General features: G+C 52.0%; 1 protein-coding gene across 1 annotated transcript in view; it reads right to left on the reverse strand.

Annotated features, from left to right (window-relative positions):
• Window positions 1–2,242, reverse strand: part of LOC128876281 (transcriptional activator cubitus interruptus-like) — an 87,697-nt gene extending 85,455 nt beyond the window's left edge. The window contains exon 1 of the mRNA XM_054122501.1: window positions 914–2,242. Coding sequence (XP_053978476.1) covers window positions 914–1,176 — 263 coding nt within the window. The 5' untranslated portion in view covers window positions 1,177–2,242. The remainder of the gene's footprint in view (window positions 1–913) is intronic.
• Between the last annotated feature and the right edge of the window lie 13,985 nt (window positions 2,243–16,227).

Consider the following 16,227-nt stretch of genomic DNA (forward strand, 5'->3'; position numbering starts at 1 on the left):
GCTGGGGTACAATGAAACGCCGATTATCCGGGCAAACAGAGGAAGAACCTAATCCAATAAATCGGTAATAGTATGCTGGCATTGGCAAAACTGTCTCCACGAGTCGTATACGAATCTCTCTGTTTACATATCGAAACAGTTGCTATTCGGGGACCTGCGGACCACCAGTCTTGCGAGTTTATTTTGATACGAGACGAGATGTACGACAACCTTTCATTGGATACCTATATCGAAACGAATTGTCGATCTAACTCGTTGTTTGGTTACCTTGTTAGACACGACCATCGCTCCAGCTACTCCATTTTGCTCGGGCGGACACGGCGTTCCTCCTATTCTGTATTCGCGTTTCGCGTTGCTTCTATTTACATAATCGACGTCTAAAACTTGATTCGCAATATCTGTCACTCGTCAATCGTCCGTCGAAACATTCATCGCCGAGGTTCACGTTGAAACGGAGCAGCGACAGGGTACCTTTTACAAAGAAAAATGCTCCGACGGACGGTTGCCCGAGGTCTGCTCGTATAACCTACATCAGCCATGTCAAATTCTGTTTGTCATTGGGCCAATTTACTATCGCGTCGAAGGTCGCAGATGTGAGATCTTTTTATAGCAGTAAAAAATGTTTTCGAGCTCTAATATAACGTAACTTTGATCCTTCGACTACTCCGTTGTTAATAAATAAAGTCTAGCCAGTCTGGAGCTCTAATGGATCGCGGGTCGCGTGCGTGACATATTCAGTCTAGACGATTCTATCGTACAGAGCGCGATTGTTCTCGTTTCGCTGCCTAATTTATGCAGCATCGTGCACATTTAGAACTTACATGGTTCGCCGTTCACGCGAATCGTTCCAACGATTATCTATATATCTAGATATACGCAACTACCATGCAAGAAGAGATGAATTGCGACTTACGGGTGAGGTGGCGGCGCGTGGAAGGCTGCTGCGGCCGCCGCGGCTGCCGCAGCCGCGTGGTGTTCCCAAGCTGCCGCTGCGGCTGCGGCGGGGTGCGGCGGAGGCGGCGGTCCATGATGCGGATGAAACGGTGGCGGCGGCGGATGAGGGTGCGGGTGCGGATGAAACGCCGCGTGAAAGGCGGAATGCGGATGATGCGGGGGTGGCGGTGGCGGTAGCAGGGAGAACGCCTCCTGATGATAGGCGACCTCTTTCTCGGGCATTTTGTAACTGTTAGCCAAGGCCAGGTACTGCGCCAGGGAATTGGCAGCCTCCTCGTTCAGGATCAGGGAAGATCGTCCTGTCTGACACCCCGTGCCCGACGATGCGTACGACTTTTGATCCACGATAGCATAGTCCGCTCCTGAACAGACCAGCTGGTCTCCGTTCGACGAACAGCGTCCGTCGAACGCCTCAACGTCGACGTTCTTCGTTCGTCCTACGTTCCAGCTGGAAGCCGACGGTGTCTCCGAGCTATCGAGACACTCGACGTCTACATCTTCGTCGTCGGTGGCGGGATCGACTCCTATTGGACTCTGGCTACCGACGGTTGACCCGTCGGCGACTCGACGAGAACCAATCCTGATGGACTCTTCGGGAAGACTGCTCTTCCGTTCTATTTTTCCGTACAATATGCTGAGTCTTTTAACCTCGGTATTCGCGGCAATTGCTGGCTCGTTCCGAGAACCGTCTCGTGGACAACTAGGAATCGCGAGACGATGCCGGGAGATTCCTCGCCGATGATTCTTCGGTTGTGTCTTAAAATAAACCGAAGAAACTATAAGCTAACCGTACGCGAACGACTCTAGTCCTGACGATCATCTATCGGCTCGCGACGCTCCGGCGATCCGACAAAACGATCAACGAGTTGTCATGAGTCGGTAACGAGCGAAACTCCACCGAACCATCCACCGATAATTTCCACTGAGTCATCGGACAACTGCTCGAGGATCGCGTTCACCATCGGATCGGATCGGAGTCCCGATATATCTCCTCGGGTCGCACCACGACACGCACCACAACAGAGCGTTTGCACTCGCCGTCGATCAACGTCGCACCGTCCACCACCCCCGAACTACAACCACTCCTACGCGAATCGACGTGGCTCCTCGCGAAATCAGCGATAAATTAATTAATCGTCACCCTGGAGAAAGTCCACCTCCGTCGTTCTCACTGATAAATCACCGAAGGGTTGAGAAAACCCACCGTCTGCTCCGATCTCGGGGGTTGCGGGTTTGAAAAATCCGCGGGCCGAGACGCGGGTGCGGGCTATCACACGGTGCTCGTGCTTTGGCGGGTATGGCGGTACTGAGACTCCTCCACCACCACCACAACTACCACCACCATCGGCCTCAGCAGCGGCAGCACGAGCGTCGACGAACGGAGTTCTCGGGTGGGCGTGCGTGCGACGAAGATCGTTTCTGGAGGAAAACTCGAATCCAGAGAGAGGGAGCGCGACAGCAGAACGCCCCTGCCGGCGTTCCACGAGCAACGAGGAAAGAAGGAAGCGAGGGGGTCGATGGTAAATAAGAGGGAGGGAGATCCCGAGGGCTCGAGTAGATCTTGGGACGAAATGGTGGGAAGAATCCAACGATGAGGACCGTCGAGGGAAGGAGTTAGTGGGGACGTGGATCGAAGGGAGAGGATTCCGGATGCTGCAAGCCAGAACAGGATGGTGAACGCGTGTCAGCTCGACAACTCAACTAGCACCAGCCGTCCCTGACTCCCACCTCCGTTCCTTTCGGCTCCTTCTACCGTCCCTTCGACCGCGAAGGCGTACGAGGCGGACTGTACATTCCTCGGGGAAGGGAGTGCGTGGGTGCCGCGAGAGGGAGGTCGAAACTATTCCCGGGGGAGAAACTATCCGTCAAGGATGTATGTATAGACGGGCTCGTGTCCGCGGTGATTGGAACGATTAGTGGTTCCAGCGGTGTTGTTTACGCCGGGCAATCGACCCGACGGATTCTTTTGGGGGTTCGATTGCAAGAATTTAAATGGCTAGATCGACTCTCTCGGGGTAAAACGGAGTTGGTTGAAGCGGGGAAGGGAAAATTGGTGGTTCTCGAAATCTATGGGGTGCAAAGAAAATTATGCAACTGCTCCGTTTCGAACAGTGCAACCGCTATTTACGCAAAAGTGTTTCAGTCTCCAGGGCAACAAAGTCAAGTAGCAGTGCTACTGTAGCACTCGAATCGCTCGATTTCCGGCAGACACGAAGTTTCACGGATGGCTGCCGGTCAAATATGTTTTCTTTCTCCCGCGAGGGGGGGATCCGTTCCCTGCGTAAATCCGAAAACGGCAGAGAAATCTGGCTACCCGACGACACAAATTCCTCGGAACCCAACCGCCTACTGTCAGCGTGTCCTGCCTTTCTTCGCGTTTGCGCCTCTGTCGGGCTCCGATTTCCACGCGGTCGCCGTCACACGTGTGCGACAACCAAAGATCTTACGCATGGACAGCTCGTTTCGGAAACGGTCTACCGTTTCGTGGAATCTTCGACCCAGCCACCTACCCAAAAACAGAAGTCGAATTTCCATGCACTGAAACGGAGCATAACGCTTTTCGAATTCAAAATGAACATCCATCCACGTAGAACGTCGTTAGAAGAGCGTTTAAGAAAATATCTGGAAGAATTTCCAAAGAGACTCTAACTCGAAACAACCGAACCCGACGTCTTTCGCGCCGAAAGGTCGACCGTTGGCCGCGAGGACCAATCCTCCTCGCTTTTCCCCGATTGCGAGAAAAAAGGTGTGTCGTCATCACAGGATGGTCAAACAGGGCCAGCTTCCTTCGAGCCGGAGGCCTGCGACTGCGAGAAAGGGCCGATAATCACCGGAGGGATGAAACGCATAGAGTCATTAACTATCCCGTCGGCTCGTTGCGGTTGTCCTCCGGTTCCCGGGGCCCTGTCTGCCCTGTGCCTGTCGTAATTCTCCTGTTCAGGTACCTCTCATCGTCGGCGTGGAACGCGTCGCGTCCGCGTCTCTCGCAAACACTCGTGGAAGCTTATTATTTTGTTGATTTTGCTCATCCAGTCGCTCGACTCTCCTCCCATCGAGTCTCTGCCCGTTCGACTCGGATCCTAATTATCTTCGAACGATGGACCAATCAACGCACGAAACGACAGCTCTTCCTCCCTTGACACACGGCTGCCCGTGTTATCGTCGCGATCCTCCATGTGACCGGCCGTGTTTAGAGCGGTTCGTCTTGCTAAAATCCGCGTTGCCAACGGTTAAGTTGCTAATTGTGCTGCACTCGCTCATCGACTCGGAGAAAGGAGGTGGCTCGATGGCTTCTTCGCGGAGATCGTCGGTGGAGAACCAAAGCGACCGCGGTCCGTTAACGGGCAATTTGAGGGAAACGGCTCGTTTAAATATTAAAACCTCTTTTTTCTCGTCTCCGAGATGCCCGACGCGTAGCAGGAAGGATCGCGCGTGACGCAAACGGGGATCGTTTCCGGGGGTGGCTCCCGGACGCTTAGGGCTTATTCGAGTGGCGTTTTATCGGGATCCGAATATTCATGGGTTTTTTTTCGTTACAGTGCTGCATAGTATCGAGGCTTTCGAGGTGCTTCCAATTCTGGCCGTTGGTCGCTTGTTCCGGCGGATGAAGCGTCAGTAGCAATTCAGAAGGCGTACGCATCCCTCTCTTTTAAAGTACAAACTTTGCGAAGATATCGTATAATAAAATGTAAACTACGAAACTTATCGTTAATTTCACGGTTAAGTTTCTTTGTTCGTATCGATGTCCGAACATGTATCCACGTCGAAGGCTGAGCCACCCTATCGAGGGGAGCCGATGGAACCATCCGGCGGATCCAATCGATCTGCCTTGACTGAACTACTGCTGTAGTCGCGGCAAAAAGTGGTTATCCCGCTTTATGGTAGTCGTGTAATCCAGTGTAAACAAAAAGGTACGCGTGTTACGTGCTCTATCCGAGTACAAGCGAGTTGGCAACAACGCCTCTTGTTACGACGGACGCCTACGATATCTCCTTCCGTTTAATCCTCGGATCTTCTTTTGCACGAGCTCCCAGTCTTTCGCGACCAGCCTTCTGCCCTCGTTTTAATACCGACGGCTGCCATGCAGAGGTGGAATATCGGTCGACGAGCCGTCGTCCGACCAATGTCTTTTGCGCAGGAGCAAAACGTCGCGAGACATTCGCGCGACCGCTCTTTCCCAATCGACGCTCGAGATCGTTAAATCGGTCGATTTCGAAACCGAGTCGGCTCTACCGTTATACGATTCCGATGTCCTCTTTATCGATGTTCGACGCGTGGCAGGAAAGCTGGGAGCGACTTGGAATTTGGATAGGACAAGGGATAACGTCGACTCGAGACTAGGCAGCGGAACGTCGTAAAATTTTCGTTCCATCATTTCCCGGTGATTCTCCGATCGTGACTTGTTGCTCGCGTTGCGAACACGACGCGACTTCGTCGTAAATTACGTCGTTCGTTTTATAAGGTGGCCACAACCGAGAACGAACGTTTATAGCGATCATTGCTCGAAATATTCCATTAAGCGACTGCTAATAAATTTTTGGACGGGAATGATTTAATTAAAGAATAAAATTATGCCGGTCGTAAAAAGTCTCATTATTTGCATCTCGAGTAGCTGCCGGAGCAATCCTAGCTGCAAGACGTAGGGTGCTGACTACGAAAAGGGAGGACTGAAACCCTTTAGCCTCCGCCGAGTGGTGGGAGAGTGGGCCGGGTCAATGATGAGACTCCTTATGGGGGGCCCTACCAAGTACCTGTTGGTCAGGTGGGCCCCACTATTGCCCCATCGCACTCGCCTCTCTTTCTCTCCTTGGTCGGGGCCTTGCTTCTCTCCTCCTCTCGCTGTCTCTCCTTGTCAAACCGTAGTACCATCTCCTTTTGTTCGGTCCCAGGCACTGGTTCGTCGCGAGGATTATTCTTCGGATCCGCTTTGATCTTTCACCACCCTTGCTTCGCGTCCAGGATCTCGAGAAGTTTCTGAGGTCGCGCGAACAGTGTCGACTCCTTTGTAGTATTTCTTCCGATACCCCACGCATGCCTCTTTCTCGAACGTCTTCGAACGACTTCGATCCATCCAATGCGAGCAAACTTGTCGCTTTCAATGTTTGGGATAAATTGGACTTGAAATACTCGCCAACCTCAGCTATTGCCAAAGGCAGTTGTATCCTGCTTGACATCGACCGACGGCACTCGAAAATCTTCCAAAGTCCTTCGTCGTCCTTTAACTCCCGGAGACGTTGCAGCGAGTTCTCCGCGAGTACAAACGAGCGGAGCGCCGGTATTCATTATCGTTAATCGCTTCGATCCTCGACCCCTTCAACGAGCCGTCGTCATCGGCTCGTACATCTCCGGAAAGCTGTCGACTCGCCTTCGGTAGTCCAAGGCGGTCGTAAAAGCGACCAGAGGTTTCACGCGAGAAACGGAACCCGAACGGAGCGGAGGGAACGAGAGGCTGCAATTCGTGACTTCCCAGAAAGGTGGAGGAGCCTCGGGGGCCTCGAGGAGCTCCCCCGTGGTTCTAGCTCATTAACCGTCATCCTTCCCTCCACCCTTCCCTCATCATCCTGTTCCGCACGTCGTTGGCGTGACGGCGGGGCCCTCGAGGACGTGCGTGTGCGTCTGTACGCGCTCATCAGGTAAGAAAGGAGCCGCCTGTGCCGACACGCGGGGCGCTAGGCGCTGGGTCAGTTAGTTATCGAGGGGAGAGGGGGCCCGATGGTGTCCGGCAGCGCGGCGAGTGGGGCATTGGGCCCCGTCGGAGGGGCGGGGAGTCACGTGATGGGACTAACGCCGTGCGAGAGTCAGCTCGGAGTGGGGATTCGGGCCCCGATCTCCCCTCGCGTGGCCTCAACGAGCGATCTCGTCGCTTTAAACCGGTGTGCGTCCGTCTGACGAGATAATTTGTCCCTCGTTTCCTGGGATTTCGTGAGCGGGAGACGGTACCAACGTGTTCCAGGGGCCTTCGAAACGAGCCCGGTCGACGAGTGGTGGCATCGACTAAATTTTTCTATACGATTCTTTCCGAGTTGCGACGGACTTGAACGAAACTAACAATCTTCGGGTCTGTTTTGTCATGTTTAGTCCCAAGTTAGGTGAAACGTGGGAAAGCGAGAAGTCTGGATTCGTTCCCAATCGTGGCTATAACTCAACGTCGCTATTTGGCAGCCTCCACCTAAGTTCTTCCAGCGAGATCTCTGGTTTTTGGCTAGGGGGATGGTGTGCAGGTGCAACGAGCCTGCGTTGAGAACTTTAATCGAAATTCTAGCTTGTAAAACCAGTGGTAGACGATTCAAATTTTTCGATCCGTACAAGTAAACACCTAGATCTCGTAAAAATGAACGAGTCGAACGACGCGTTACGAGCATCTCGACAAATTTCGCATTCACCAACATCTTCCATGACGATAGACGGAGTCAGGTGGTACGAAGAGGGGAAGAAGATGAAGAAGCAGAATGGGAGAGGTACGGCAAGGGGATTGGAGCAGAGGTGGCGCGAGGCAGACAGGTTGGTCCGTTCGCCACCCGGGGGCGCCCCAAGGTGGCCGGTGCTCGCACGCCGTGGTCTGGATGAGGACAGAGCTAACGGAGCCTCGTTAGAAGAACAAGGACCAGAAGAGGTTCGAAAAGACCCGAAGAAACATGGTGGCCTCGCCCCACGCGAAGACCTCCCGAACACGGCCTTCCCGGAGACGCGGCCGCTCCGTTCGACAAGTTTATCGATGATGCCCGGCCAAACTTTCGCGAGTAATTTCGGACGAACGTCTCCTTCGAAACAAAAAATATCGTCGTCGCGACACGTTCTTTTATTTATCGTAGACTCCGTTTGGAAAGGTCTTCCGCGTAGGTATAAATAATTTCGAATAGGAATAAGTCAAGGTAGTTGGCGGATATTGTTATTAATTCTGTAGGATTTCATCGGCTTGAATAGCTGTATGAATAATGTTAACGCCATGGGAAAGAGAATAAGCGGAACGAATGTTGCAAGAACGAGGCTGAACGGCCCCAAGGGCGTCCATCTTGACCAGAAGAATTCTTCTCCGGGTTAAAAAGGCAAGACGTCAAGCGGGAACACGAGAAATCAGTGGATTCGTTCTGGTCGATACGGATTATCTCGACCGTGGACAGAAAAATCCACCTGTCTTTTATTTATGTATCCTTCTTTCCGTAGCTGACGCAAACATCTTTGTCGGACGTCCGCCTCTGTCTCGGGATATCGCCGCGGTCCTATTTACGTCTTCCTTCGGCCATCCGACCGCAACGCTAATCTCATCCTTATTTCGTCCACGACCGTGGCCAGGATCCTTTCCCCGTGTTTAGAGCTAGGTCTAAAACCCTATTCACACCGCTGATTTCCTTCTGTCACGGCGGGAACGTGTCTACAAATTGTATCCAAGATTGCCGCCTAATGATCCGACCGTGTTCGACGCCTCATTAGGTTCGCGGTCGTTTCCAAATAATATACGAATACCTTCAGAATTCTTCGCGTTTGAGATATTCGACGCAATTTTAGAAATCGTCCCGAGTCGCCGTCTTTCTCACGGGCTCCGCTGCTTTTCCGGAGTCGACGGGCGTCCAGGAATGGTAATAAATTTGTTCCCAACGATTCGAGAAGTTTAGATAACTGGACGATACCATCGAAGGTATAGAGACACCTAACATTGGCATTCCGAGCTGACACTCCGGATCCGATCGGAGCATTCGTATCGTTTCGTTCAATCGGTGACATCAAACGGGGCCTGACGCGGTGACCACCTCCCACTCTGTTTCGGAGTAGTCGACGTTAACGGATTTCGTTCCCGGTTAAAGAGCACCGACGCATAAACAACCGGTGTTACGAGGCTGTCGCGGCACGAAATTCGATGCGACGCGGGTTCTAGGACCTGGAGGTGGTCGGGGGCGGTGTGGAAGAGGCCTTAATCTTGCGGTGGACGTGGCGCGGGGCCCCCACCGTGTACGTATGTCCTCTAATCATGGCTGGGAAGGCCGCCGCGGCCCGGGATAGAGACGTTCCACAGCCTAATTGCTATATATATGCCAAGAAGGGGAACCCCTTCGACGCGGTCTCGGTCGGTTATGCCCGGGCCCACGGTGTTATTAAACCCTCGGGGCCCCGTCCCACCTTTCTCCACGTGGAAACGCTTGGCGGTGCCCCTCCGAATGTAACCGGCATGGGCGAAACATTGCGCCGCTAGAGAATCGGTACCAGAAACGCCAGGACGTCCACCAATGGCAACCACTCGGAAGGGGTAGCTTGTGCTTTGCCTTCTTTCAATGTTTTTCATTTTCTTTTCGAACGAGACGTCACGAATGAGAAAAGAAGTGTACGAACAACCGCAGAAACCGAGGAGGCGTCCAAGCTAAAATATCCTAAGCATTTCCGGCAGAATAAACGAACGTGACTAATAACCTTCTAGCGAGTGTGGCCGCCTCCCGTTCCTCCTACCTCGGTCGGTTACAACTCGAGGCACGCTGTTCTTCGTGTAACAGGTTTCGAATCCGACTCCTCGCCGAAGAAGTGTCGCGCGCCGAGGAAAGCCGGTAATAAACTTATAATGGGTCTGCCCGCCAGATTTACAGCCCCCATTTACCACGTTTCTCTATCTTTGCTCCTCTGCTTCCACCCTTCGCCCCGCTACCCAACAGACTCGCTCCTTTGTCTTTCTTTTTCGCGACGAAGCCGCGTTCCTATCTCGTTCTTCCGCTTTTTTTCCTTTAGAGCCGAACGCTCGCGCCAGAAGAGATGGAAACGAGAAGACGACAAACGTCGCAAACTTCGAACGACGAAGTGTCCGCGGGGGGTGTCTTTCGGTCCACGATCCACTTCCACCAACAGAAAATCGTCCGACGAAAACCGACGATGAGACGATTTACGACGGTACCTGCCGCTTTTCAGTGGATCCAGGGCCCGCCGTGTGATTCCTCGAAGAGGATACGCCGATGTCTCGGAGCCAGGGTCTACTATCTTCTTGGCCGATCTGCGCGCTGAAAGTTGAGATACGTCCACGCAAGGAATCCTTCCTACACTGGAGCACCGTCCCGCTCCCTCCCTGCGGCTGGCACGAGGATCCTGGACACTGGCTGGCTAGGGAGGCCCGGAAAGGGAGAATTTACCACCGAGGTGTCGAGAGTTAGTAGCTTGCCCTCAAACGAGATCCCGAGATAAGCTCGTCCACGAATTAGCGAGAATCCCCGAGGTCTGGAAGCTTTGAGAAAGTCACACTTGAAGCGGGAGGCCGCCGCTGCTAGCGCGCAGGAAGCTTGGCTGTGATACCGAGATCATGGCTCCTCGTGCGGATGTCATCTCGAAAACGAGAACTCGAAATTTGGTAATCCAGTGACAGAGTAAAAGTTAACGTCGTCTCTGGAATCGTAAATCTTCATCTGGAAGCGTAAGTCCGGGTAAAAATGTGTGTCGGAGCCTGATCGCGATGGATCGCGCGAAGGGCAGCGACGAGCGACGAGGAGAAACGGTGGCAGGGGAGGCAGCCATCGTTCTCGATTTCTTGTCCGCTTCATGGCGAATCAGAAGGGCCGCGGAGCGAGTCCGAGTCCGATCGGGCCGCCTCATTGTTTTTCCACGAGCGAGGCCCCTCTCGCAACATTTACGAGCCTCGAAGGGCCCTGCTACGCTCGCTCAGGAGCGTAAGAAGCCTCTGGGGGCTGCGAGATTCGCAAGTCACCCGTCGGGGGCCCTTTGTTTGTGTTTGCTCTTGCTTGCTGTCCGTTCGCGCCGACCGCGACGCTCTTGCCGAGGAAAAAGCAAAATTGATTCTTCTTTGCTTCCCTCCTTTCGTTCTGCCTGAATCCGTCCAATCCGAGGCAATTACCGGGGCGCGCGAAACGCTGAGAAACTTCGAAACATGTTAATCGAGACGTTGGGCGATCGTTTCACGTTCACGGCTGTTCTCCAGACCTAACCGAAAAGTGGGAGGTCACGCGAACCAAATATTCCGGTTCAAGTATAACGTCCACCCTAGTCGCTCGTTCGGTTTCATAACGAAAGGATTAATACCGCGTTAAAGGGGGTTAAAGAGCCCCTGACGTTACCCCCAGGATCCTCCCAGAACGAACGCGCGAACGCGCCCGGAGAAACGCGACGTCAACATTCTTCACGGGTGATCCGTCGAGTCGCGATCGTTTTTTCTGTTGGTTTCTCTATTGACCATTGTTTCGCGTCCCGTGGACTTTTTCTCGGTATTCACCGGAGGTGTCCGAGCATCTAAAACGAGCAAGTTCGTAGGGGGCCAGGGCGGGGCACAGGCTCCGGTTCCCTGGCGTACAAAGGAAGCGGCCAGCGGCGAGAAAAAGAAAAGGAAACAGGGGTGGAAGAAGGAGAACGGTCCTTGGGCCGCGATTTTTCATTTTCGAACAGGCTGGCAACGCCCGCCTGCGCGAGGCCCCGTAGAGAGCCGGTAATCATCTTGTTCTCGACGCCCCGTGAATAACACAAAGGATCGAACTGGCGCTAATTACGTCGCTGCTCCGTTTTATAGACGACACGGCGCGGGGGTTGTAGCCCCTGGAAAAGAGGAGCAGGCCAAAGCCGCTGGAACGAATCGACCACTGGGACTCCTAACGCCTGGCGTTCCAGAGAAATCGGTGCCAGAAACATTTTCAACAACCATCCCTTCGAGCACGATGCAGCTGAAACGAAGACAGCTCTCGCGTGGCTGATGTCTCGGGTTTTCGTTAGAGGAGAACTCAATTCGTGATAATAATAACCGAAAAGCTCGTAACGATCTGCGTCGATGCATCTTCTTTCAAGGAAACTTGAAAATATTGACAGTTTCTTGTTTCCTCAGCGATTGCTTTATCGCGTCGCAAAGTTTTTCCGCCAAACAACTGGAAAAAATTCGCGTTCTAACAACAATTTAACGGAGGATGATCGTGCACCATTGTACGACGGTTAGATACGGCGAACCGTGGAAATCGTGAAAGAGGATGGATTCCTATGAGACGTGTCACGGCTCGAGATCCCGTGATTTCCCGGCCGCTTTTATTGCGACACGTTCCGGGGATTTGGAACGCTTCGTGGAAAATAGGAACTGGTTGATGCGCCGGGAAACGTGTTCCCGAGATAGCGGGGGGGACCGTGGAAAATCGGATTTCATCGTCTGTTTGTCATTTTCGCGCCACGACGAAACGTTAATGGCCGTCGAATGGATGCTCGGGGACGCGCCGTTAACGCACCGCAGGGCGTCTCGATTCTCGACTTTGTTACAATTTAACCCTTTACGGGTCGCAAATTTTCAACCAAAAGAAACGCTTTCTGTCTCATCGTGGCAGTCTCGAGTTAAGAGTTCTAATTACCTAGCGAAATCCAGTGACCTTTCCGCGTACACTCGCTTCGGACACGTTCTCTAACGGCTTCGTTTTGTCCTTGCGACGCCATTATCAAAAAGTTGTTTGCTTGCATCACTGCTAAACGAGCGTATTACGCAACGCATAGCTCGACAGCAGCAGAGTCTGCGAAACGAGAACAAACAAATATTTGTTTCACGTCGAAATGTTGGTATTGAAAGTTCTAAACAAAGTTCGACGAACGTGCGTTTCTAAAATTAAAAGATTTCCGTCGCGATGCAAGGTTGTGCCCGCGCGAAGAGGTAGAACGGAGCGAGTAATCCAGCAATTTCCGATCGACCATTTCAAATTCGATCGTTCACGTTTTTTCGTCTCTGAGAGCCCGTATAATTTCCATCGGTGAATCTCAATAGCTACGCGAACGCACCGTGAGAGGATGGACGTCATTGTCGTGCTCGTCAGTCACGCTGAATTTCACCCATGAAATCCTGAAAAGGGCGCTAGCCACGACTGCCAGCAACCACCCGTTACGTGTAATTTCCCTCGCGAAAGTGATGGATCGCTCGAAAGCTGCCACTTCGGTCGTGTTTCGCGACTTCACGAACCGCGGAACGGTTGAACGCGGCGCTGGTCAAGGATAGAAAGGCAGGTAAAATCCCGGCAAATGACAAGATCTGTCTCGCTAATGTCCTGGCTTTGTGTCGCTCGTCACCTCGACCGTCTCTGTTCGCCGTGACTGGCTGCGAGTTCGCAAACGCCTCGGCTGAAAACGTTGCACACCTCTCGCAGGCCTGAAAAACTTGGAAAAGTCGACAGGTGCGCGCGTGTTCGTGAATACTTTCGAGTTTTATTCCTTTATTTCGAGTTTAACTTGACGTGCTCAGTCGTAGATTTGATTTTTTTTTTCCTGAGAATTGATGTCGAGTATGTCGATAAATTTCACAGAGTATTTTAGAATGTAACAGTGGAGGGCTACTGTGAAAAATCGAGACGAGTCTATTAGTTGAAAAGCACCGCGTCATCTCGCCCTCAAAGAACTTTCCGGATCCCTCATTATCCCTAACGATTTCCGGCGGAGGCTTCCAACAATGCTCACACACGGCTACTACCATTTTCCAAGATTTCCCGAACAAAGCACAAGAACAATTCCCATCGAACGTCGATCGCCGTCGCTTCCTGTACCGAGGCATCGACTTGTTTCGTGGTCTTTGTTTGGGAAACGAAAGAAATTTAAAAAGAAGTACCAAAAAGTTCCATTAATTCCAAGTTGCTCCTTTCGCTAAAATTTTACTCCAAATGGATTCGATGCGAAACCCCATGTTCAACGTGACGAAAATATGGTGACACAAGAAAGCAGAACCGTATCGATGAGAGATGCGGTTCGCTCAAAGCCATCGAAAACAGGTACCCTCGTCCCGAGTCGAGCCGTGAGCCGTAAAACGGCAACATCCTTTGGCGTTCGAATTTTCTGTGAAATCCTTTTCACGCGTCTCGGTTCCGCGGGTGCGACTAGAACGGGGCGGGTCATTCCGCGGGGGTGAGAAGGAGCCAGGCGCTGGTCGGATGGCACCGTGTTCTGGTCCATAGATCACGGCCGGGTTTCTTCGTCCACCTTTCAGGAAGCGACACAATGCTGGCTTCTCCCGCATTATACGAGAAGCCGATCCGGTCGCGGCTCCGCAGTCGACAATGGATGCGAAGTTGGCCATTGTGCGGTGATTTGGAACCTCTGGTCACGGGAGAGAGGCCTTCCCTCTTTTTTTTTTCTGCCGTGTTGCCGACGAGATGTCTTCATTAACGCTTCGACCCGCCACGCTGCGCTCGGCGAAAGTCTCGCCAGGACGCGCCAAATTGCCAGTCGCGCGACACGCAAAAAGTCACCGGGAAGCCTCTTGCGGAGCAAGACAATCGTAGCCCGAGATTTTGGAATATACGAATAATCGGTTGAGAGAACCGTACACAATGGGAAGATTTCTTTCTCAGGTAGAGACGTTAAGAAGATCTCGGTACTTATAGAGGCGACATAGGGTAGCTTCCAAGTAGACTTGAAATTAAATAAAATTTATTCCCGGCTTTATTCTCCGCGATCTTCTTTATTTTCCACCACCACGACTGGTTTCACGTGGAAACTACAGATGCGTCGAGGAGCTTCCGTCGTACACTTCAACTAGAAGTGCGATAGGAAAGCAAACGTAATTATAATATCTGTTCTATAAGAATTAAATATAAAGACACTGAAGTGACTACGAGGATAGCAACGGAGGCCGAAGCGATCGTTATATAAATCGTCGGAGGTCGATCACGCCTAGTTTACAAACAATGCGACTACCATGCAGCGCGGGCACAATGGACGTGTAGCCGTCTCGATGATCCTCCGACGATTCACACCGGCCCAGCCTCGCTGGATCGCAATAATTCCCCAGCGCTGCGTATATCCGCGATTCTCGGTGAGCAGCGAGCTACGTGATAGGTGACAACTGGTAACTGGTACCTGGTGATTTGTTGCTGGTAGCCCGCGGTGCCCGGCTAATCCCACAAAGGGCGCCGACCTTTGAAACTTCTGGACAATTTATTTCGTGGCATGCGATACACGTCGAGGGACCGCGGTCGGTGCAACGCTATTATGATCGCGGAAACAGACCCAGTTTTCCTACGCAGTGCACCCATCGAACGATCGTCGGACCCTGTTTTTGATATTAACTCTCGCGCCAGGTACGCTTCTGCTTTCATTCGAGGGAGCATATTGTCAGGAGGGTGTTTAGTTATTTAGTCCCTCAGGGGCTGTAGCATGCGTGAGCAGCTACGGTACGGGCTTAGCGATCCCGAGGTACCCGAGCTATAGAAGGCCCCAACAAACACATATGTAAAGAAATTTAATGTAAGAACTGTAATGTAAGTTCCTCGTACCTATGCAAGGTACTCGCGATAGAATCATTTTGTCATCGCAAGTAAATTATATCATTTTCAGAATTACCTTTTAGTAACTAAAAAAGAAGAATAATTAAATGAGTTACTTTAGGCTGTTACTCAGGGTTAGGGTAACTTTCTGTTACTGGAACAATTTCTAAAATCGGCTCGGTAGTTCCGGAGATTACCCCCCGCTTACAAACAAAAGAACAAACTTTACCTCTTTATAATATCAGTATAGATATAGATATACTTTCTTTCACAGTTCCCAAGGGGTACATGGAAACGGTTCTATGGGTCCTTCCAGGGAGGCAGACTACTCGTATTTTCCTTCGACGTAATCTTATCTGCGATCGAGGAGAAAAACTAGGACGACGAGAAACTTACGCTCGAGGGAAAGGGCGCACTGGGAAATCGGCGGGGGTTCGTTGCCGGGCACACGAGGGCGCAAGGGTTCCAATTTCTCCAGCGTGCGCAACGCGTCGCAAAAACGCGTCGAACCTGCCAATTCCGGGAAAAAGAGGCACTGTGTCTTCCTTGTCGTGTTCCAGGCCGAAATCCATGGCCGTTTCCGCTTGACTCTTACCGCTCGACATTCCGACGGAGCCTGCGGTCGCTCCGGCAGGAAAGAAATCAACGAAAGTCACGAATGTTGGTACCCCTCTTGCCCAACATAGTCTTCGAGGTAGAATCTTTTATTCAATCTTCTCCTCCATCTTCTTTATTCATCGGACAATCGTGAAACTTGGTGTGGTGACTTCTGCAACAATGTCGTCAGCACTTTTGTCTACTTCCATCGCGATTCCTCCCTTTCCGCCTTCTCCGTAATTTCGATTCTCCTCGGTCGCCTTCGTCTGCCTCGCCATGGAGGATGACGATTAGGAAGGAGAGGGGTGAGTGGACCGTGAAATTAAAACACGATGCGAGTCCCAAATCAAGACGCAAGGGAAAGGGAAAAAGAAAGGGTAGAGAAAGAGAGGGCGGAGATACTAACAAATTTGCAGTGGCTTAAATGCTACATTGCATGGAAAAGAATGCAAAGGAAACTTTAATAGGATTTCCCTCGTCT

Source organism: Hylaeus volcanicus, chromosome 5 (genome assembly GCF_026283585.1).
Source record: "Hylaeus volcanicus isolate JK05 chromosome 5, UHH_iyHylVolc1.0_haploid, whole genome shotgun sequence".
In the NCBI taxonomy this organism is placed as follows: Eukaryota; Metazoa; Arthropoda; class Insecta; order Hymenoptera; family Colletidae; genus Hylaeus; species Hylaeus volcanicus.